General features: G+C 43.3%; 1 protein-coding gene across 5 annotated transcripts in view; it reads left to right on the forward strand.

Annotated features, from left to right (window-relative positions):
* Window positions 1-4,542, forward strand: part of MBD5 (methyl-CpG binding domain protein 5) — a 152,141-nt gene extending 147,599 nt beyond the window's left edge. For all 5 annotated transcript variants that reach the window (XM_076343140.1, XM_076343139.1, XM_076343141.1 and 2 more), the window contains exon 16: window positions 1,806-4,542. In XM_076343140.1, the coding sequence (XP_076199255.1) occupies window positions 1,806-1,877 (72 nt within the window). In that variant the 3' untranslated portion in view covers window positions 1,878-4,542. The remainder of the gene's footprint in view (window positions 1-1,805) is intronic.
* The last annotated feature ends 20,723 nt before the right edge of the window (window positions 4,543-25,265 follow it).

The raw sequence follows: 25,265 nt of genomic DNA on the forward strand, positions 1-25,265 counted from the left end.
TTCTAAAATATTTACACTGTTAATTATGTAAGCCCAGTATCTTTCTAATTTAAAATGTGGTTTATATAATGTACTCATCTTCATACTTAGAACATGTCTGTAACTTCACTGAAGCACACTTAAAAATGCAAAAGAGTATATCACAGCACGTCTAACCTCTCATACCTTGTCATTGGTAGTTAGTCAAGTTATTAATTATAAAACGTTTGAATACATAAAAAAGTCTTTTTCCTGATATTCGATGCTCAGTACTGAAGGTGCTTGTTCACATGCATATTTAGAAGTAGTAAAACTTCAGGGGAGCTACTGGAGTACACAAAAGGAAATGTATACAGACCTGCAGACTTAGAGCTGGTTTCAGAACCACCAAGAAACTTTAAGTCAGTCATTCGGTAGCTTTTAATGGCTGCTGTAAGTAATAACAAAATCAAATCTTTTGTTTAAACTTGTGAATTTTACAAAATGAGATTGAGTTTTGATTTAAAACGATGTGTGTTTTCCTGTTGTCTTTGGAAGGAAAAGGAAAGCGGGATCTGATTGTCGGTCTGTTACAAATAAATATGGGAGATGCGTCTGGCACACGCATCTTCTGTGTCGGTTACACCACCACTTAAATGTTTGCACTGGGCCATTCTGCTGGTACCTTTTTTTCATTTATAAATCCAGTAGTGCTAAAAACTGTATGCTATGTGCATTTTAACTATGATACAAACTGGCTCAGGGGAAACTGCTGTAACTGGACTTGCTGATCTGGTCGTTTTGGAATGCAGACACGCCGATCTACCAGCCTGCATGTCATTACATAGTCTTGATTTGTATTTTAATTATCTGGTCACAAAATCTGTGATTGGGATTTATTTCCATAAAGATTGTGATTCCTAGCACTCACAGGGCATCAACGGTTCTCTCTTTAGTGACTTGCATTTTTTTCAGCTGCTACTATTCAGACATCAGTTACATTTTAAATGAAAAGCATGTGCCAGCAAGATAATTAGCTCAAAGAATTATTTCTACTGGTAAGAGCCAGTAAATAAGTAGTAAATGTTAGCGGTCTGAAGGAATTCAGGAAGGACCCAAGGAAATAATTTAGCACATTGCTGAAGGATTTGTTACTGTTGCCTGACTGCTCTTTGGAAGCTGCAAACTCCTCTTCCCAGAACAGCAGCTTGCTTCCACCGACAGATGGTGGTGGTATTCCACGCCAGACACCAGCGCCTTCCTCCACGTCTTTTCTTCCAATTATGTTGTGTTTTTTACTGAGCAGTCAGTGATGAAAAACTGTTTCACGCTCAAATTAATCTACCATTTAGCTCGAAATTGAATATTTCCTTTTAAAAATTAAATGAAGGCAGAGTTGGCTAAACGTAGCTTGTTCCTTAATAATGCTACCGCAGACCTGAATTTGACTTCTCTTATTTTTCCCTGTTAGCAATATTTTCTCACCACCCACTTCCTACTTTATTGCTCTTGTCACGATGATGTATAAAGGTTTGTCTCCAAGAATTTGACATAATTGCAGTTTTGGGTTCAGTTCCCGGTGATGCGGTTTCACGATTACTGGAGCTGGTACCTCTCTCCGGGCTAGGAGGGGTTTGAGATGTACAGGCTGCGGCATCCAGCATCAGCCTTTTTCTCCCCAGTGCCTTAAAGTTCTTGAAGTTCCTTTTAATTCGGGCTTCCATATAGACATGCAATAATAAGAACCGTTTCATAACAGCACCTCAAGCAATCCTGTGACTCATTTATTACTGGCTGGTTACTTTGACCAATATTCTTTGCTAACTTCTAAATATACTTATTTTTAGGTCCACCAAATCCCACAGGGAGACAGACAAGTGAAGCCTCCAAAACCCAAGAGGAGGAAGATCTCTAGATAACATTGAATGTCTTTGTTACTGGTCCAGAACTTGTCAAAACGAGCGTGCACATAAGTCTATATGTAGGTATTGATATAGACGTGGTTATATCAATATTTATATGAAGACAGATAGATACCATCACAGGGTGCTACGCGGATTAGTGGTACAATATTTTTGATGATTAGGAGGGATAGCGGTTGCTGGATAAGCCAATCAGAAATCTTGAAAGGTTGCAGTAACAATGTCAGATGATTACTGAAATTTTTTTCTATAATACTAAAATTGTGATTATAAGAAATAGTCCAAATGTTTCTGAGAAATTTTCATTGTGTATATAGATAATACAGAATTTCATGGTGATATCTGAAATGTAAATATTGTACAATATTGTCATGTACAAGCGTACCTAATGCACACTTTATCTTTTATTGTACAAAAAATAGTGTACAAAATTCTTTGGTTTCTATTGAGTACACATACAAGAGACTACCAGTGTAAAGTGATAAATAAAAATACAGCCTAAATGCTTTTATATGATAATGTAAAAGATGCTGTTTTTGTATTTAACAGCAGAGAGAAGGCATGATTATGTAATACCTTAATTATGACATACACTTCACGCCACTGAGTGTTCATTGATACTGTCTGTTTGGAATGAACCTTGCCTGGAAGTACTGTACTCCATTTCAGGTCTCTGTAGGAGAGTGCAACCTTGCAGATTCCTAACGGGATGTGGGATCACAGCTCTAATTAATAATTCAAAGGCTGCAACTATCGGTTGCGTTTTTATTTACTTAACTTTTAAAGTAGAAAGCTGTAGATTTTATTAAAAAGAAAAAAAGTAGATGGACTATTTTAGTCAACCATTTCTGTAGTTAAAGTTTCATAGCCACCTGATAAACTAAACAGTTTATATCCCCCGTAACGTTGACCCCTCAAAACCCCTAGATTTATTAGCTTAAATTATCTAACGTCATTAACCGTCGTGTTTACTTTGAAGGGGGCAGAGGCCCTGCTTTAATAACGTGATCGGCATTGGTTACGGTTTGGTTTTGCAGTAGAATGAAAGGGCATGCTCCGCAGCGTTCGTAAAAGTAATTCCAGTATCCATCTCGCAGTATTAAAACAACAAATTAAGGGTGGCTTACAAAACTATTAGCAACAGTAATTTTTATCAGTATTATGTAACATATCAGATTTATTTTATTTAAAAAGAATTATTTATACCATTAACAGATTCTTATATATATTAATGTGGCTGAAATGTGCAGGTTAAATCTATTAACCAAATTATTTATGTTATATTAAGTGAGAAATGTGAAACATATGTAGAAAAAATTAATACACTACAGATTTAAAAGTCTAAAGCTATGAGCCATTATAAAATTAACGAACGGAAGTGTAGCACAACATTATTTCCATTTTATTTCATTTTTCTTTTTGACACGGATGGTGGTGATGGTGATGGAAGCCATGACGTCCTCTCTGTCTTCAAGGCTTCCCGAAATAACTCCCAGTTCACCATGCCCGGTCCCGGGGTGGAGTCCGTAACCCCTACCTCTTCGTCCGGGACCACCACTTACCTCAGATTTCCTTTTTTCCCCCCTGAATTCCCAAATCTCACTCTCTGGCTAAGGACTGGCAGTGATCAGCATCCTGGGAAGCTGGCGGTATCGCCGCTCTCCAGATACCCGGCACTCGGCGCCAGGATCACAAGTCATTTGCTCCTCTTCCCATCCGCCCTGCCCAAGTCCCAAACTCCTCTCTCTGAAGGACATGACCGAGACCAGCCGTCCCCGAGGACGACGGGACCCGGCGGCTTTCCCAGCCTCGGCTCTCGCGTGCCAGAGCACGCAGCACTACCTCCGGGCTCGCCCCTGGGCTTTCTCATGTCTGGCAAAACGGCTCTCACTCCTCCTTCCCCCCAGCCCGAGGGATCGCAATAGCTACACTGGCTACAGGGGCCTGGAGGCAGGAGCCCTTCCTTCCGCGGGGTAGGTTCATTTGTCTTTTCTGTAACGCCACCGTCCTCCATGCAAGCTCATGTGAAGTGATCGATTTTATTAATTTTTTTATTATTATTTTATTTGAGGGGGGGGGGGGGTGTAGTTTAGCTCACATTTTTCTGTTCGAGTTGATGTGTTCGTTTAAAGAGTCGATGTTGTCCATTTTCCACGCCAGCCCGCTTTCCTGCCGTCTGTCCGTGCCCGCGTGGGTTTTAATTCACCACTGCGTGCGTGTGTACGTGTGCGTGTGCGAGCGCCTGTCTCGATTCAGTTTCTTTCTCCCTTTGCTTTCTGTCCTAGGACCGAGTTTGTATTGACCGACCCTTCTTTTGGCATTTTAACTAATTAGGTTTGTACTTTCTCACCAATGTATACTTTACATCAGTAGACCATGTAAAGTATTTTTGTGCACTTGATTTCATTGGTTAATAATGGCATTGATGTGGGTGCTAGGAGTAGTTTGTTTCAGTCCATACCAATTTTTTTCTCTTTTAGAGTTTTTATGGTTTCATGTAAGCAGTTAATGTAAATATTGTGAGCATTACAGGTCATGCAGTGTTGTAACATTTTAAAAAATGTTGCACCTACTTTACGATTAAAAAACTGGTCACTCATACTTGAATTTTGCCCATAGAGCCATTTCTTTCTCTTTGCATTAAAGCATAATATACTTTTTTGATGGAGGCCCAACCCTTCTTTCTACCTTATTATTTTTTGTTTAATAAATCTATATTTTTTCTAATAGAAGACTTAAAAATGAAAATTTAAAAAATACTTTTTGCCTACTTTCTAATTTAAGAGAGAATTCCTATATTTAAAAGGTGGAAAAAAAAAAAATACTCCATTGTGGAAAGTGGAACAACACTTTATTTGTCATTAATATGGCACAATCACACGAAACTGAACTGGCTGAGTAAAGCGAGCCCACGACGTCAATCAGTATCTCCGTAGATTAGGGAACTACGTGATTCTTTGAGGATGTAAAGTGTTACATATTCTTGTCTATTTATTTATTTATTTATTATGCTTTCTTTTGCGAAGTGGGTGACAATGTGGTTGAGTCATTCAGATGACATTCAAATTAAAGGAAATATTCCTCTTTCTATTATGGTGCATTTTGTGAACACCATAAAAAAAAAAATATTTTCATTTATTTCAATGGATTTTCTTCATATTTTCACTTCTGACAGAAAACGTTTGGCTGGTATCAGCTGCAAAAATAATACCCACATAGTTTAAAAAAAAAAAAAAAAAAGAAAAAAGAAAAAAAGAAACCCACCTCTGATGTCCCAGGTCTATTACCCTCACAGTCTTAAGGTTTTAGGGGTTAAAAAGAACTTAAAATTTAAAGGTATTTCCTAAATCAGCTTTGCAGAAGGTTTATAAGTAATGTGATATCCTGTTGGAGTCCCTGAGTTTGATGGTATAGAGATATTAGAGGGCTCGCGGTGGACTGAATTACCTTAGGACTGCTACCTTTCTTAGCTACAGTTTGTATTTTGCTACGTAGGGTTGTAATGTGAGAATTCCAGAAGAGCAGTAGCATAAAAGTGCTTTTCTATTTTTTAAAAAAAACCCATTCTAGTCTTACTAAGAATTAGAGATTTTTTTAATATCAGTTTTGTAATTTTTGATAAAATTGTCAATATTATGATTAAATCACCAGAAAAAAAAGTTCCTGTGATGTTCTCTTCGGGGCAGGGACTATGTCTTCCTATGTATTTGTAAGATGCCACGATGGGATGCCCAGTCTTAAATGGGGCCACGGGCACCGCTATCAAATTAAATAGCAACCAACAACGTTGAGGTTGACTTAAATGCCTAAAAGCCGAGAGAATTCACAGTTAAGACAGCAAATCCGATTACCTGGCCATAGTTTGCCTGCTGTGTCCTCCGTGAAGGTAATGTCATCGGGTGCGACGTCCAACGGGTAAGTTGAGGCAGCCGACGGCTGTTGAAGCTTTTGCTCGCACAACCCAGGACCTTCTCATCCAAGTCAAAACGGATCCACTCCCTTAACACAGCCCTCGGTCCCCTCCCTCCCTCTCTCTGCTGTTGTTACCAGTACTAACTGAGCAACTCAACGTTCACGTTTCAGGATTCACCCCAAAAATACCATTGACCCAGCGGTTTAAGCGCGTTACTGATCCGCAAAATCCCAAACACGTGAACAGATCATTTAGTTCAAAATTCACGGCAAGCACGGTTCATGCTGGTGTCAAATCAACTCTAGAAAAACACTTCGAGACTTCCAAAAAAAAAAAAAAAAACCAAAAAACCCAAATCCTACCAAAACCCCCCATTTGTCTACCCCCAGGGGATGAGCCCGGGGGCTTCCCGAGGATCCCCCGAGCTCTGGGAGCGCGCAGCTCGCCGCGCCACGCGTTTCTGCCCCGCTGCTGGCGTCTGTGGACCCGGTTATCGTGCAGCCGCGCTATCGAGGACTAGAGGCTAACTGTAAAAGAGCAAGCCTGCGCTCACCTATTTCATGCAGTACTGCTCAAACGCAGCGGTTACGTCAGGGGCTGGGTTCGTATTGCTGTAATAAATGCTGCCCGAGCATACGCACCCCAAAAAGTGCCGCCAGCCTCTTGCGACCCTGCGGTGCAGGCTGCTGTTTAAACTAGCGCGCCAAATGGAGTAAGCCACTCTGAGCTGGAACAGTAATACATTAAATTTGCTTTGCATTTGAAAGCTAAGCAGTGGGAAGTCGGGCCTCCGTACGTCATTTCTCTCTGCCAGGTTTTACAATTTATTTATTGGCATTTTGTTGTTGCTTTAAAAAAAAAATAATCCGAGATTCGATTTGAAATATCCCCCGCGAAAGCACGTTCTGGAGAGATGTCATCGCTCGCGTTTTTACCTGCTGCGAGATAAGTATTTGTCTGTAATGGAGTGCCATCCCAACAGAAGATAAGGGGCTAGGATTTAGAACAGAAAAAAAAATTATATATATAGAATAGTTCTTTCTGGAAGTTCCTACTTTGGAAAAGATACGGGAAATGGGACGGGTTTTGATGTACTTACCCTGGACAAAGCGGAGCGGAGAAGGCCGAGTGAGAGCATCCCCGCGTACTCCTGTGTACGAACCCCAAGAAAGCATTAGCGTAGGTTCCCACAAGTCAAAGAGAACGACGGTGCACGTGCGGTATCAGCCGGCGTTTTAAATTAAATTACGGGCAGAGATCGATCCTGGTGAGTGAGCAAGCTGGGTCTGAGCTGCAGTTCGAGTCCGGCTTTCAGTGGTGCGGTGGTGCAGGTAAGTCCTGCCGGCGCTAATTATTTCACTTAGCTAATGATGTTAATAGCTATTAACTGTTATTTAAAACCAGTGATCGTGAGAGACTGTACAGATAAGGAAAAATAGGCATTCTCGTCCGGAGGAGGTGCCGAGGTACCAAAATTAAGGCTGCAATGCAAAGAAGGAAAGGAATAGTATCCTAAAAATACAGAAGAATAAATGCTTTCGGTTCAAAAAACATCTATAACTTCTGCTCGGCTGATTTGCGATTCGCATGCGAACAGGGGAGTGTCGCAGAGTCTCCGCCGTAGGGAACCACCACGGCCGACTGGAGGGCTTTTCAGATGTCCCAGTCAGGGAAGGAGGTTTATAGAAAAGATGAGGTTCAATCCAACTTTGGAAGTTTCCATCTCATCAGATCACAATCATTTTAGGCCTTTTTGAAAGAGAAGCAATTCTTAACTCCCGGTAGAAATACTGCTCGTTTTCAGTTCCAGGAAAATAATTTGTTGCTCCTCTCGCTGATTTTTCTCTAGGAAGAGAAAAAGTCATAAAAATAACAAAAACTATTGGCGTTTGCCATTATCTGTTCTCAGTCGTGGGAGCTGCTCTCTGCTTCTGAGGAGAAAAGTGAATTTTCACCCCTGAAAAATAAGGGAAAACTTTTTTGTTATCCTGTCCTGTCCTCTCCTGTCCTACCCTACCCTATCCTATCCTACCCTATCCTATTCTTCATTTGTTTAATTGTGACCAAAAGGAGAATCTGTAGTTCCCTGACTTGGTCTCATACATCTCAAGAGTTTCATCAATCAAAATAACAAACAGGAGAACTTGTAAATTCTTCCTCCCAGTGTCGCCGCAGAAGGCATCCAAAAAGCCAGCCTGACAGAGCAAAACGATTTCCCTGGCCACAAAGGTGTCATCACAGTATTCCAAAACAGATGCGCCGGTGGCGTGCCTACTCCGTTGCCCAATTAACTGTGTGCCAGTCGTCTCAACCTGCTCTTCATTTTTCAGATACTCAAAAATTTATTTTACAAACAAGTTAATTCACGTTACGAAATTCGAGGCTTTTGGCATTTCAGACAATGTCATGACAGCCTTTCTGTGAATTTGCTTTTCAAGTTACGAGGAAAGTTATCGTACCCTATGAGCCGGGTATCGACGTCCCTCCCGCACGCTCTCTTGACTGGCAGGAACCTCCAAAATCAGGGATAGAGCAGCAAGGAGCTTCACTGACGTCCTCCCCTACTCCAGTTCCTAAACGTAAGATTTTTACCTTCCCATCCCACACTCCTAAGGCTGCACCGGCATGCTCTGCAAGAACATTTTTTTGCGTAATAAAGCCTGATCATATATGTGATATTTTATGTGGAAGTTGAAGTAAAATCAGTATAAACTGTGTAGAATAGAAAAGAGAGGTTTAAAATTAAAAAAAAAACAACCCAAAAAACCCCCAAAACATGTTGAAAGACTTATCGGATACCCGTGCTTTGAGTTTGTGGGTGTTGGTTCTTCAAGTGAAGTCTTCAGGGTACGATGCAGAACAGTGCTCCGTCTCCAGGTGAGGGAAGCAAGCTTGTCCGCTGGTGAGGAAAAAGATCAAATTAATTAAAAAATAAAGTTTTTAGGCCCTTCAGCGTGTGCTATAGTAGTGAAATGAATTTGTGTTGGGCTATTCGATCCTTTTCGTCTGAATGAATAAACCAAGAAACTTCTCCCTGAGAAAAAGGCAGGGAAGCGGCGGACGGGGCGGGGAGCCCGCAGGTCCGCACAGGCACCGGTCGCTTCTCTCACAATTGCAGACAAGTGCCAGGAAAAACCTGATACTGCCTAAACCTTTGTAATTAATACCTTGGTTATGATGGAGTGATCAAAATGGAAAATAAAGTGTTAGAATTCAAGTTAGATTTTAAAAATTTTAGGAGATTTATGAAAGTGCAACCCTGAAACCTGCAACGGGGCGACAGCTTTTACAGACCTTGCCTATTAGGTCCCGCCTTAGCACCCACTTTAACGAGTCTCTGTACAGACGCTGAATCCAGCTGTACCTTCATCCCCCTCTCCTTTTGTCCTCGGGTCGGAGAGAGGTGGGAGATGAAAAAAAATGTCAAGGGAGAAGGCGTCCGTGGCTTGGCGTAAGAGCCCTGACGGCAACCTCGTTTGCATCCGTACAAAGAGTTAGGTGGCATGAGTTGGTCCTAAAATAAGACACATGTAGGCGCGGAAACACACGTCCAAACTACGCGTGATTCTCGTTAGAATACTTGGAATAGTTGTGGGAGAATTAGGCTGAAGCCCAGTAACGGTGCGAATTAAACCTGTACAGAGGATTTCTATTACAGGCAAAGAGTTCTTGCTGGGGAAGTTTTAGCACGGGTTTAGATAAATACATATTCACGTTTTACAGAGTAACAACGAAGTATCTGCATTTGTTAGAACTGATCTACTTCGCTAGCAGCAGAGCTAATATCACTTAGGAATATAAGAAAGGCAGCAAAGCACAGCAAGCAACAAATTATGAATTATTCGATGCAAATGTCAAGTGTTAGTAGTGAATGTAGATGTAAATCTTTTTTTGAAAGGCTAAGTGTTGCCATTAAGCAAGTCCATATGACGCTACATCTGTTGGATTTCTTTTATATTTATATCTTTTTATTTTTATGTATGCTGGGGAAAAGTATTGGGAATTTCCACATTAGAATTTTAATAACATCATTTCCCCGGCTTCTGTTGTCTGTTAATTTAATGTTTGATGAAGGGATGATTTTTCTGGCAGAGGTTAAATCCGTAACCACTTCATTAACTATCCAAGCCGTAACTCTTCAAATGGAAATTTGCTTTTGCGGAGAAATTTTAATTTTCCACATATTGAACCCAAGAAGTCAGATAAATTTAACAAGCTGCCATTTTCAGAGCATCGCCTCCTGATCTGGTGCTTTTAAGTGATCTTACACTGGGTATCTTTTTGAGTCGCTCCGTAAAGAATTCTTCCATGCGTGCGGGGAGAGTGCAGGCTGGATTGAAATCTGCTACATTCCCCCCTCAAATCGGAGATTACCGATGTCTCCAAATTCTGATTTTGAATTGCCTCGCTCTTGCCCACGTAAGACCCTGGCAATTCAGTCCCATTTGTCCGCTCTCTTCTGCGTTTCTTTCATTTCAATATTGTCACACTTGTCCCCCAGTAGCCGCATTCAGACAAAGCCAGCTTGATTTCTTGCGAAGATGGGGAGCGGTGAGGTACAGCAGGAGAGCGAGGAGGTATCCATTACTCTGCAAATGTACGAGAAGCCTGTGCCAGGGGACTCCTATCTGCTCTACATAATCAATCTCTCCAAGTATTTCTGTAGCTCTCATTATCCTGCGTGCCTCCAGGATAAGAAGCCGAGAACAATCGCCCATTGTCAGTTTATGAAGCGACTTTTTCATCTTCCTTCCCCAAAGACTAAATACTTAATTAAGTAAATTAAAATTAATTATGGGATCTGTACAACAAGATGTTATCACGTCTGTCCCCCAAACTGAGCTCTCTCTGCTGTTCCTGCACGCTCGCCCTCCTAATCAGAGAATCACAGAATAGTTTGGGTTGGAAGGGACCTCTCAAGGCCATCTAGTCCAACCCCCCTGCCCTGGGCAGGGACATCTTCAACTAGATCAGGTTGCTCAGAGCCCCGTCCAGCCTGACCTGGAATGGTTCCAGGGATGGGGCATCCACCACCTCTCTGGGCAACCTGGGCCAGGGTTTCACCACCCTCAGTGTAAAAAAACTTCTTCCTTCTATCTAGTCTGAATCTACCCTAAGACAGAAGGTGCCCAGCGGAGCAGCTAGGGTGCGTGGGTGGCTTTGTTCAGCAGATCCCACCTGGAGATGGGGTCCCACCTGGAGGTGGGAGTGTTCCCATCACCTGGCCAGGGCCTCAACCTTGTAAAAACACCTCTGCGCGGGGAAGGTCAGGCGCTGTGAACCAGTGTGCGTGATGAAAAATACGCGTTTGTCTTCTAGAGCTGAGGCCGAAAGGCTTTCACTTTTGAAAAGATCATTTCATATCCAGCAACACCTAAATACACAATGGGCAAAATCTGTTTCTAACAAACCTCAAAGCATCTTTTTTAATGATTTCTTGTGCTTCGTGAGCAAGAGGTTTAAACTGAGCCAAATTCCAAAGGACATGAATGTTGCATTTCTATTAATTAGTTTTCAGATGAAGATGTTGCCATTAACTATCTACAGTGATCCTCTTATTAACTGCCTGATAAGGGTGACTTAAGTATCTAATAAAATAATGGATTAAACGGCAAGAGTGAATGAAGTGTATCACGAGGATAGTTGAACCTGCAGCAAAATGAGCACAATTATTTACCAAATGAAGGGAAAGTGTAATAGGTTTATTGATTTTGATCTTAAAACTTTTAGGAGATGAGCATCTTGAAGATGTCAGAGGTTAAATGTCAAGTATTTTTAGAAGAGCAAATGTACCCGTTCTGCAAGCCGGTCAGAACCAGGAGAAGATTTCTCAGCCGCGCGTGCAAGTACAAGCTGGGCCAGGCCAAGGCGGGACCGTTCCCACCCTGGGGAAGGGGGGTGGAGGGCAAACAGACAACCGAGAGGGAGCGGTGGGGACAGCGGGCGCGCTGAGCTGCTCCTCCCGGCGAGGAACGGATAGCCGCTGATGCTCCTGGGAGCGACGCCTCTCCCCAAAACGGACCCACGGCGGCAGCGGCGACAAGCCCAGCAAAGGAGCAGGCACGGAGGCTGTTCCGCTGCAGCCCACCTGCATCCCGCTGCCCCGAGCTGCTGCCTATACTTGGATCTTATTTTCCGAAAAGGATCAATGAATATTAATTAAAGGAGCTGTAAACAGAGCCCCGTGATTCAGGCGCTCACACTTCGGGGGTGTGTTCGGTGGGAGCAGTCGCAGGGAAGTGTAAATGCTGATGGCTGTTGCAGGCACGGGAGTGTGTGATGGTGTGGGTTTAACCTCTGGGTCTTGTGGGCTTGGGGTATACAGCGTGCAGCGGAGAAGCTCTGCTGGGGTACTCATTATAAAGCTGAGATCATAGAATAGATAATAAATGATGCTCCCAAAACAGCGGGCGCTAGGAGGACGGGCAGTGAAGCAGAATGTCCTACAGCGCACGCGATCCTCCCTGCAGTAACTCCAAGCTACCTCTCAGTCGTCCTGCAGTAGTAGAGAGTGGTCCAGCAGCCAGGCTGCTTCGCCGCTCTTCCCACTTGCTGGAAAATTATCACCAGTGGAAGAAAAGATGCTTTTTGCGCTCCCTCCCTTCAGCCCCGCGCTGTGGCCGATGACAGGGAAAGCAGATTTTATCACTACGTTTCAGACATCAGTATGAATCCCCGAGTCCAGCCGTCAGGGCATCGTTCAGGTAATCTGAATGGGTAATACTCAGGGTCTTCCCGAAACGTGATTAATAACGTGTGTCAGGGAGCTGGAACTAATTATATGGCCTTTAACTATCAGGCCCACAGAGTTGTTTGTGGGTTTTTTTAATGATCCTTAAAAGATGGAATGAGATTTCTTCTGGAAAATTTCCATGAGTTAGGGGCCTCCTAAATCAGAGAGGTTTATTTCAACTTTGTTCTTCAATAAAACCAAACCCAGGTAAAGCACGCCTCCTGATCAGAAGTTCGCATTCTCTTCTACTTCTTTCTGGAACCAAAGAATAAGTAAAACGTCTTGAAGTTTACATTTCTCAGAAAACGGAAAGTTAGAAAACAAGGTTTCTTTTAAAACCTCTGGTGTTACTGCTGCAGAAAGGCATCGGGCCCCGTTGTTTTCAGGTAAATAACCACGAATCTAAAGTTTTCTTGTCTGTCATGCTCAGAAGTAGCTGCTTTTAACTGAAGTTGCACATTATCTTTTTTGTTTGAAATTTGAATGAACTCTTACTTAAGACCTGTAGACCATCGCATCTATTCAATTTTTCAGAGAATTTAGAAAATTCTAAATTTTTAGTGATTTTAAATTTTAGGGGGGGGGTGTTGAATATTTTCTAGAGCATCTTCTAAGCAGCGTGTTATAAGCACAGTCTGATCTCCAAAGTAAACTCAGCTACATTTATTCCTGCTCCCGACCACCTTAGCTAGGACTCTTGCCATAGTTACCTGCCCATACGTCTGGGTCAGGGCTTGATGGATGTGAATGGTCCATGAAAATTGAATCGCCATTCCACAACGGCTGCTGTATTTGGAAATGTATTTCTCCCTCCAGTCTCACTGACCTGCTTTCCCCAGCTGCTACGCAGCTCTGGCTCCCAGTGCCAGGAGGAGACCTTGCACGTTTTCTGCATCACCGAAGGAAAATCATTTCTTGACCTGCACGCGTGACTTTCTTACCGAGAAATCCACCAAGCAGCACAGTGTGCGTTACTTGCTCTCTATTTATTTGTTGAATGCTAGAACAGAGAACCTAGTTTGAGGCTAAAAAACTACGCTTAAAAACAAAACTCCTAGCCCCAAAATAGTGGTGCAAGAGCTCTGTCTGGGGGAAAGCCTAGGCCAGCGCTACTAAGCAGAGCGTTGCATAGTCCTTAGCAGTTTTTAAGCTCCATCAGACCATATTTGACTTTTTCCTCCTGTTGTTCTGATTGGGCCATCATCCCGCAGCAGCAATCGTCTTCTGATTTCCAACCTACGTTTGCTCAAAGTTTGTTTCCATCCATTTGTTCTTGTTCTGACACGGTCGTTCAGCTTCGCTCTCTGGACGTGTAACCGCTGATGCCCCTACAGCCAGCGATCATATCCCTCCTCAGCTTTCACTCTGCTAGAGCAAGCAAGCCGCACGCCTCTCATCTCTTTTCGTATGATAGTTTCTCCAATCACTTGGTCATTTTGGCAGCCGTTTGTCACCAATTTAGGTAATCGGTTATACCTGGTATTTGAGAAGCAGTCTCAGCAGTGCGCTGGAGGCTAACACCAGTACGTAGCTGTTTCTCTCCTACATGCCTCTAAACCATCTGAGCCATACTTGGAGCTTGTGCTCACGCTGGAATCAACTAATGATTATAGCTGGTTGTCGGTTGTTTCCAGTTAATGAGACTTTATTTTATCAGCCCAACTTTATTTTTAGAACTACAATTAGTATATGGCACTAGATTTCAGACTGAAAGTATTAATACAAAAACCCATTAAGATAAAATTTAACACTGCTATACAAGAAGGCACGTAACGTAGAGCTTGTGCCGCACGGTTTGTGCCATAATGCCCGTAATTAAGGCAATCGCTGGACTGGTGATTGACTTGCTTGTGCCATTCGTGTTCCCAGTCCCAGTACAGTGGCAGAAACCTGACATCTCCGTGCAGGAATGTGCCCCTCCTTGAGGGTGTGAATTTGCCCACGGTGATGAGAGAAATGTATTTGCAGGCACGCGTCTTTCCAACAGCTGGCTTTCTCTCCAGCTGGCTCTTGAACAAGCTGCGTCGTAGGGTCCGTTTTGCCCCTGAATAACGTGGCACGTGTACTTCCCTCGTTCACATTTTCCATCTTTCGAGGGCTTCGACTGTCTTTTTGTTCTGAACAGTATCTTTTATACAGCACGGAGCCCTGATCCATAACTAGATCTGCCGTACACCAAAAGTAATTGGCAATGGTATTTCTCAATCAAAGCCAAATGGACTTGATTTATTTTCTCGGCCATTTGCTTTGTTGTGTGATCTTGTTCAAGTAAAAGCACATTCGGGAAATGAGAAGATGCCAATGAGCTCATTTTTGGTACTGCTTATGTTGCTGGAGGTATTGACTCTACCACATCACTGCCTCTTCTCGCTCTGTCATCCAGCACTTTACCAGTAGGAGCTTTTCTGCATCGCTTTCTCTACAGTAGCAATTTCTCGTTGTGTTTGATTGTTTTCCTAATCACCCGTTCTGGTTAGTCTGAAGAAAACTTGCTCCCTGGTGAGGAGGCTGCCAGCAAAAGCCCAAAGCTGAACGCATCTCCTTGAAGCAGACACCTGCAAGGAAGAATGAGACTGAGACGGTGTCTTCTTCCATTTCTCCTCTTCATTTGCTTGCTAATTCACAGCTAAATCCTCTTTATAGTGGGGAGGCCCTCATCATCTTCAGTTATAGGGTTTTATAAACTATAGGAGAAAAGTAGGATGTCCTAAGAGGGTAGGACTTACAAATCCATAGGGGTTTTTTGGTCAATAAAAGAAATAAAAGTACAACACTATGTTTTTTCATCTTCCGGTGTGTAAATGCTGCAATTCTGAATATAGGATTAAAAATATTGCCTAAATCCTTCTTTTAATTTCCAGAGGACTTTACATCTGGCAGCAACTTGCAATACATTGCAGAATATTCTGGAAAAAATGAAAGTCTGTCAAAGCTTCATCTTCTACTAGGATGTGATTTAGCAGAAATACTCTGTAACAGATTGAGTTATGTTTTCTTGTAGCACAGTAATTGGCTTCATGTTTCAAAATATGAACCACTACAAGTGATGTTTCTCTCATGTACCCAGAGGTATCTCATATTTATATCCCATATAAAGCTTATAATATTGAAGAAATATGTTGGGTTTCAGGCCTTGCATGACAGCTGTAGCTCTTTCAATCATTATTATTAAAGAATATTTGCACAAGTTGCCATCTCCGTCATTTTAGAAAAATTTTTTTGCGATTTTGCAAAACAATTTGCCTCCCTTGATCTCTGCACACGTCGTGAAGACTCCACTTATTGAGCTCAGCAAATGTCACTTGTTGACTGCGTATTTCTTCTCGGTTCAGCTGTAAATTAGCCCAGGCAGAAGTTTCACAGAAAATTAGAGTCTTTGTTTTAAGAAAGTTAATTGTTGCTGTAGCTCTGATCTCGTCTGCTTTTATTTCAGACAAATATACGTTCACTCGGTTTGTTGGAATCGATGAGTGAGGGTATATATTGGGAAGCGGTGTGGGTTTGAAGTGGGATTTGCTTTGATATTTCTGTGCAAGTCCATGTGATAGCTCACTGACTCATATAGCTGAAAATAGGTAGTGATATCAACCACAGAATTCTTTACAGATTTTTTTTTTTTTTTCCTTTTCTTGCCTAGCTAGCTGCTCTTCCAAAAAATCCAGGTCATTATTCAAATCTGCGCTTAGATTAAAACTCCAGATAGCATCACTCTTACTCATTGATGAATCACACTGGAACAAATTTTGGTCCTACTGAACAAGCTATGTGTTGCCTTAGTCATAAGTTTGTTTAGCAAATCACATGTCAGGCTTAAATTAAGCACTTGCTTAAAGCGGATACTTTTTGAATATATTCTGAAAAGTTTGCACGTAAGATTTATACTGATTTATATAGATAAGATTTACAGTGAAAACTTCTCAAAGCAAAACTAGAGAACGAAAAATTCTGTCCAAAATATAGGCCCAGTCTTTATCCCCAAAATACACCAGTTCCGCTTGTATCATTTGGACAGAAATAAAATGAGTTACAACTATTAAGCATAAGGATATTGATCTATTCTTTTAGAATACAACTAACTGCTGAAAAACACGAGTGGCAAGTAAAGTGGCCTATTCTAGGCTGTTTCACACTAAGGAAATCCAAATCCTTCTCTTTCCTGTTCTTTGCCAGTTATATTAATCTGCACGTAAATACATTATTTAGCGGCACAGCGAGGCTAGAGGCCATCACGCTGAACTACAGCACAAGAGCGAAGGCATCAGAGCAGCGGCGAGACGGCAAAGCCCGGTGCTAGAGGAAGGAGAGACCAATTCGCAGGCAAGTCCTTCCATCCCCAACAAAAGCAAATTTCAGGAGCAAAACAGAGAGAGGTAATGTCATGGGTTAAAATACGAACGGATGTTGTTAGCAGCATACCTAACAGGACTGCTGGACACACCTGAAATTAAACGTGATCTGTCAAGTCTAATTCTAAATTAATTTTGAATATTGGCTTTTGGAAGTGGTTGGTAAGCAGCAAAAAACCCACCCTGGGTGCGGTGATGCCAGCCTGGCTGCCTGCCACCAACCACACCTCGGGGAGAGGAGCGCGCTTGATATCCCCGCAGCCTCTGCTCTGTTACTGCTGACAGCAAATTGAGCTTTCTCGAAGATTTTTTTTACATTGCTTGCTCCTATCCTTATGCCAATATCAAATTTGCACTGAAACTTTCAAACTATCACCAAATGGCTCTTTACATTAACAGGGCCATTCTGCCCAGCCACGAACGAGGATAACAGGAATTCACCGGAAATTATAACTTAAAAACTAAACACAGAATAGGTAACGTAAATAAAACCATTTCCAAAAATACTTAGAATCAGAGAATCATAGAATCATTAAGGTTGGAAAAGACCTCCAAGATCATCGAGTCCAACCATCAGCCCAACACCCCCATGCCCACTGAACCATGTCCCTCAGCGCCTCATCTACACGTCTTTTAAATACCTCCAGGGATGGGGACTCCACCACTTCCCTGGGCAGCCTCTTCCAATGTTTCACCACTCTTTCAGTAAAGACATTTTTCCTCACGCCCAATCTAAACCTCCCCTGGCGCAACTTGAGGCCGTTTCCTCTCGTCCTATCGCTTGTTACTTGGGAGAAGAGACCGACCCCCACCTCGCTACAACCTCCTTTCAGGGAGTTGTAGAGAGTGATGAGGTCTCCCCTCAGCCTCCTTTTCTCCAGGCTGAACAACCCCAGTTCCCTCAGCCGCTCCTCATCAGACTTGTTCTCCAGACCCCTCACCAGCCTCGTTGCCCTTCTCTGGACACGCTCCAGCACCTCGACGTCCTTCTTGTAGTGAGGGGCCCAAAACTGAACACAGTATTCGAGGTGCGGCCTCACCAGGGCCGAGTACAGGGGCACGATCACTCCCCTGCTCCTGCTGGCCACACTATTGCTGATACAGGCCAGGATGCCATTGGCCTTCTTGGCCGCCTGGGCACACTGCCGGCTCATGTTCAGCCGGCTGTTGACCAGCACCCCCAGGTCCTTTTCCGACAGGCAGCTTTCCAGCCCCTCTTCCCCAAGCCTGTAGCGCTGCATGGGGTTGTTGTGGCCCAAGTGCAGGACCCGGCACTTGGCCTTGTTGAACCTCATCCAGTTGGCCTGGGCCCATTGACCCAGCCTGTCCAGGTCCCTCTGCAGAGCCTTCCTACCCTCGAGCAGATCAACACTCCCACCCAACTTGGTGTCGTCTGCAAACTGACTGAGGGTGCACTCAATCCCCTCATCCAGATCATCGATAAAGACATTGAACATGACCGGCCCCAGTACTGAGCCCTGGGGAACACCGCTCGTGACCGGCCGCCAACTGGATGTAACTCCATTCACCACAACTCTCTGGGCCCGGCCGTCCAGCCAGTTTTTGACCCAGCGCAGAGTACACCTGTCTAAGCCGTGAGCTGCCAGCTTCTCTAGGAGAATGCTGTGGGAGACAGTGTCAAAGGCTTTACTGAAGTCCAGGTAGACCACATCCACAGCCTTTCCCTCATCCACTAGGCGGGTCACCTGGTCATAGAAGGAGATCAGGTTGGTCAAGCAGGACCTGCCTTTCATGAACCTGTGCTGGCTGGGCCTGATTCCCTGGTTGTCCTGCACATGCCTTGTGAGCGCCCTCAAGATGAACCGCTCCATAATCTTCCCCGGCACCGAGGTCAGGCTGACAGGCCTGTAGTTCCCCGGATCCTCCTTCCGGCCCTTCTTGTAGATGGCCGTCACATTGATAAGCCTCCAGTTGCCCGGGACCTCCCCCGTTAACCAGGACTGCTGATAAATGATGGAGAGTGGCTTGGCGAACTCCTCTGCCAGCTCCCTCGGCACTCTCGGGTGGATCCCATCCGGCCCCATAGACTTGTGAGTGTCCAGGTGGCGTAGCAGGTCATTGACTGCTTCCTCTTGGATTATGGGGGGTTCATCCTGCTCGCCGTCCCTGTCCTCCAGCTCAGGGGGCTGAATACCCTGAGGATAACTGGTCTGACTATTAAAGACTGAGGCAAAGAAGGCATTAAGTACCTCAGCCTTTTCCTCATCCTCGGTGACAATGTTCCCCCCCGCATCCAATAAAGGATGGAGATTCTCCTTGGCTCTCTTCTTGTCATTAATGTATTTGTAAAAACATTTTTTGTTGTCTCTAAGGACAGCGGCCAGATTGCGTTCTAGCTTATCTCCGAACAGAGCACTCGTGAAATTTTATTGAAAGGAAGGGCAGGAACTGAGGTGGTGATGTTCAGATTATAAATCATACGGCAGATGGAAATGGGGTTTGGTTGGATCCATCCGTGGCTCCGGCTCCTACAGGCCTCGTGCAGAAACATTAAAGTGGAAACGAACTCTGAAAGTGTATTTGCTAAGAGACTAAAGGTACGATTAAAAGAGGAAAAACATTCATAGAATTTAATACATTCAAAGCATATCCTGAATGATGATGTGTCCGTGGGAATAGGACAAATGCAGAAACGAGACTGGCAGATTACAGCTAAACCGCAGCATGATCCGTTGGAAAAAATACCATCAAATCTTCTGATGCTGTAGCAGACAAGGGCTCCACTCTCATTCTGAGATGGAGAAAAGCAAAAGCTTTCACGGTGCCAGTTAAGCATGACCAAGTCTCTGCCCACAGCGGAATGGAGACCTGAGGAGCTGTTCCTCAGGAAATTAATAACCCCAGCAATGTGCCAAGACCTACGGTTTCTTGTTGTGGTTGTCTTGTCATATGGAGAATCTGTTCCCTTTCACATTGGTAACAGAGCAGAACAAAACGTGTTATTAAAGAGGTGCCAGCAGGAAAGAAAAGCCGCATACATGGAACAATAACTTCCCAGTTTAGAACATTTTAATATGTCCCAGATGACATCACGTCACTGTTTTCATAATAATCTTTTGAGTTGGTCATCTAGATATCGGAAGTTAAGAGTGAAACTCCTGAGTCTGAAACGCACCATCACGCAAAATCTCAAGGGTAGACAAGTCAACTGGTGCAAATCTCGCTGCAGGACTGGGAGAGCCCCATTCTCCCCCGGGAAAAGGGGGTGTTCGTTGAACTCCCCGACGGCCAGGAGCCTGGAGAGCTGAGCATGTAACGCTGCCAATTTCAGCACTGCTTCAGCCTGAGTTCTTACCACACATTAACCACAGATAGAAGATAGAAAATAAAAGGAAAATACAAAGAAAATAAAAAGGAAAAGCTTAAAACAATGGTAACAACTCCCTCAATGGCTGTTTCTTTGAGGAGAAGGTACGTTGCTTCAGCAGCGCTGCACGTTATCGTACTTATACACAACTAGCGTGTAACCAAAGGGAAAGACTGATGTCCGATTTTTGGTCAAACAGCTGCATTTTTACTACCCTTTAGAATAGGTAAAACAGACCCGCAGGTACGGACAGCCTAGGTTTTCCTGATCAGTGATACAGTCGGTACGTAGTACTCCCGGGTGGGCTGATCGGAGCTCTACATCCAGCTGCAGCTCACACGGAGAACTCCAGTGAAAGTTGAGTTCAACAAAGCACGTGCTGTTGGATCAGCACGATGCACCTGCGTCTCGGATACAGAGCAGCAAGAATATGTATTTTGATAACGCCAAATTTTCTCAGCCACACCTGACAGTGTGAAATTGCTGAGTGGTTGAAAGAAAGAGAATTAGCTAAAACTTAGAGGAAGCTTTAGAATCCTTCGAAACCAAAACAATAATTAATCTTTCTCTCTTCCTGCTTCAAATTTGTCATATAAAAGAATGAAAAATTTTTAAAATATTACTTGCCTGTCTGAGTTTTTATGTATATTTTCTATTTCTATTTCAATAGATATGCTGTTATGCATACCTATTCTGAAGTGATACTGTCTATTAAAAATCTAATGAGGCCTAGGGAAGCCTTTTGTTAAAAGCAGATCGTAAGAAAATTCTCTTTAAGCTTAGCGAAGATCCATATTATCCATATTTGGGGAGTAAAACTAAGATTTTACAGAGATATCCCAAAGTTTGACACCAAATCTGTGTCAAAAGATTTTCTAATGTATTTTTCACTTTCCCCAAGAAATTCAGGAAACTCAGGGTCTAAATTATTAACTGATTTGATGTTTATGATTGATTTCATATTAATGAATTTTTGCTTTGAGAGCCTCTGAAAAATGCATCGCTAAGATCCTGGGCCGTCTTTTGCCAATTTGACATTAGTTGTGCCCATGCTAAAAGGAAGAACAAAAAAGGCACCTAAGTTACCACAGACAAAGCCACTGAAAACAGGTTTTAAAATCGTAGAAGCTGTTTGACACATCAGGAGCCTCAGTTCCCAGTCCCTGGAGATCAGCATGACTGAGAATTCAACCCTAGTCACTTCTGAACACAGTGTCATTTATTGCCAGAGGATCACAGTTGTGAGATGGTTGGGTTTGACTTTGCAGGGACTGGGGGGACTGGAGAAAGAGAGGAAGCTTCAGCCTTCGATGTAAAGCTAACATGTACTGTGTCTTTAAAACAAGATGTGTGCCCCCATTTTTTTTCAAGTTTCATGCTTAGGATTTTTTGATAGAAATATTCCTTCTATTCCCGTTTGTCAGCATAAAATACAGGTAATCTCTGAGAGCCTGAGCAGCTAATTTTCCTTCTGCGTTGCAACACGTTTCAGGATCACAGACTGATTTAGATTGGAAGCGACTTCTGGAGCTCATCGTCTCTGACCCCGATTCAAAGCAGGGCCAGGTTGGAAGTTAGGTTTAGTTGCTCTAAGCTTTGTTCAGTGCGTTTTTAAGTATCTCCAGTGGAAAAGATTCCCCAGCTTCTCAGGGACGCTGCATCAGTGTTTAACCAAACCCACTGTGAATTTTTTTTCCTTATGCTTAATCCTTTTCCCTTGTTGCTGCTTGTAACTCTTCTCTCCTCCTTTCATGGTGGACCTCCAAGAAGAGCCTGGTTCTGCTCAGCAACCAGATCCCTCCTTAGCCTTCTCTCCCTACGCGGAGCAAACCCAGTCTTCTCAGATGTTCCTCATACATTAGGTGCTCCAGCTCCCAACCACCTTGGAAGCCCTCTGGACTTGGCTCCTCTATGTCAAAATTCTCCAGATGGAGTATCACAGTGCAGAGTACAGGGGAGGAATCACTTTCATACTTAGTTTGCACTCAAATACATACACTCAGTCTTTCAAATTAACTTCAGCTTGTTATTACCAACCTCCACTTCGACCCACGTGATGTCTGCGTGATGATTTTGAACCAGAAATGGGATTTTCCACGCCCCATTTTTCTAAAAGAGGAACCGTGGAGGAGCTGGCATGGCTATCGGTGGGTCCTTGTAGAAGCTCAGCAGCTATTCCGGGAAGGGCACCAGGTGGCCCAGCATAGCAGAAAGATTATGCCTTAAATAGCATTGCAGCTATTTAAGCTCCTGGAAGCTCGGCACTAGCTGCATTTCATCCTGCCCCACTGAACCAGTGTCGCTGGCAACAGCGCTTTCACCTGGAGCTTAGTTGTGACTTAGAGCACCTTATTGTATTTCAATATTTAGCTTTGTGGCTATCAGGAAAAGGGGAGTTACAATACGCAGTTGGTGTCTAAGCCTTGCAGGCGGTGAGTTAATGCTGCCGGGCTGACTGGGATATTCCTGGAAACACACTGCTCCTGCTTCTCCATTAAAATACTTTTCCTGGGACATAGCTCATGGCTCGAAGAGTTGAGCCAACTGACACCTTCAACCATTCAATAATCTGTCTTATAAGGTTCATAAATACAAAGTTTCCTGCCACAGTTAATTTCTCCAGGGGAAGAGAGCCACCAGAAAGGCCATCTCAGAGCAAGAAGAAAGGGCTTGTAGAGTTACTGTGAAGTGCTCCAGTAAAGCACAACTTTCCTGACACATCCCAGAACCGTTGGTTCTTGAGATCATGGGGACAATGCAGCGCAGATCAAATATGTTGACAGATAGATTCATTTCAGTAATTACCACCACAGCCTGAGAATAAATCTTCTCCCCGCACCATGGTGATCCTCAGTATCAAACTGGTGTTTCTGTATTGTTCTTCCCCTTACACAGCACTCCCTCTCTACTTCTTTTGTTAACAGCAATTCAGAATAACCATTTTGTTTCATTTTCCAAATGATTTTTTCCTGATTTTGCCGTGTGGTATTATATTTTGCTGGAAAGTGGCAAAACAGTACAGGAAAAGCTTGATAATGTTCTCATAACCTTAGGAGGCTACACATTGCAATAAGCCTGAAGCTTTAAACAAAGAAATTGCTATTGGGCTAAACCTATGCATTTGTTTTTCTGCTTTGACGTTAATATACTTTTTCCTGCTAGAACCACCATATAAAGGTTTTATTGGCCCAGCATTGAATATAACAAGAAATGAATTAGAAAGTGCTTTCTTTTGCTTTACGGGTTGCTGTGGGTCAGTGGTAGACAATACTTTGTGTGCATTCATTATTATTTAAATTTTGAGTACAAGCTGCTCATCAAGTTCCCTGAGTGGGTAACATCTCAGAAGAATGGGTACATGAACTCCAAAGAAATCTGTCTTTATATTTCCTATTGCAGTTACTGTAATAGAATACTGGCTGATAGTTAAGGCGAGAGGAGATGGTATCTCTCTCTCCATTATATTTTGCTTTTAAGGAAAAATTAAATCTGTCATTCTTTTTGATCAAAGAAAGCATAGCCCATGTTGCATTATAATTTCACCGAGAGGAAAAAGCTTGGTAGCTTACAAATGTATTTTGGATCATCCAGACCAGCTGGGATTACAACTCCTTGCAACTCCTAGGCTTTATGCATCATTTTCCTCTAAAGGATTAACCTGTGGCTTCAGGAAAAGCTCACAAAAATATCTGTGTGTTTAGAATCGAGAAAGAACTGTGCAAAGAAATTCATTAACAAACAACCACCAACTACTTGGGGGAAAACAGGAATGGATTAATTTGGGCTCCTTGAAAATATAACTATTGCACTGGCATTTTTTTCAATTGAAGATTTATACTAAAACTCTGATGTAATTTTCTTTTTATATAATGGCAGTATTTTCCACTCCTTTATTTCTCCTTTGTTTCTAAGAATGATTAATTAGTGACACTTTTCAGGTACTTGCAGAAACATTACCAAACCCAGTCATTCTTTTGTCTTACGAGATTTTTGCTACACCAGGAGTAGCCAGAAGCACTTGGTGTCCTGATTTTTAATCTCATAGGCATTATTCAGGATTTCAGGGTTAGAAATTCCCATCACACCTGCACCATTCCCTGATTTTCCTATGAACAAGCGTGGGACGTATTGCACAAATGTTACTAGAGCCTTCAAAGCCTCAGTAGCAAGGAGTAAAGCTTGCCAGAAGTTTGTCTTGCTTTGACTCACCGTGCCTCACTGTGGGGTAACCTAGATTGAAAGTGAAACGGTTGCAACCGGTTTGCTAGTACGGTTTAACAATGCCTGTGCAGGCTCTTCAGAAATTGTCCCATGTGGTTTGTTTGCCTCTTCCGTTCTCTTCTTGTTTCAAGCTGTTTTCAGCTGCTCCTGCTCCTCTGTGCACTGGCTCTCCAGTAAATCCTGCCTCTTCCTCGATGACCTGTGGTTGCTGGAAGCTAGGTGTTTGCAGTGCCCTGCGATGTCTTCTGCCCCGGAGCCACCCTAGGAGACCCAGGGTGGCTACCTGGGCATTTCTGAGCCTCCTCGCTTATTTGATTCACTGGGGAGAAGGCAGTCTTACTGCACCTCTACACAGAATGAAATTTTTATTTAAAATATTTATGACAAAATTACCTTTTCTCAGGCATTTCCGTTCCTATTTGGCTACATACCTTCATTGTAGTTCCACAAATATTACCTTGAGTTATCCATAATTTGCATTTGCAAGCTTCCAAGGCTTACATGTGAAAACTAGAACTTGAAGGGATCATCTTTCCCTCACTTTCACCAGTGTCCTCTTACCCTGTCTGCTCTATCCCACACCCACGACTCAGTTCCCACTTTTAACTCTTTTCTTCCGTTTTTTTTCTTAATGAAGATGAAAAAGCTGGACATGAGCCAGCAACGTGCGCTCGCAGCCCAGAAGGCCAATCGTACCCTGGGCTGCATCCAAAGCAGCGTGGCCAGCAGGTCGAGGGAGGGGATTCTGCCCCTCTGCTCTGCTCTGGGGAGACCCCCCCTGGAGAACTGCGTCCAGCTCTGGAGCCCTCAGCATAAGAAAGACACGGACCTGTTGGAGCGGGTC

Source organism: Aptenodytes patagonicus, chromosome 6 (genome assembly GCF_965638725.1).
Source record: "Aptenodytes patagonicus chromosome 6, bAptPat1.pri.cur, whole genome shotgun sequence".
NCBI classification, from domain to species: Eukaryota; Metazoa; Chordata; class Aves; order Sphenisciformes; family Spheniscidae; genus Aptenodytes; species Aptenodytes patagonicus.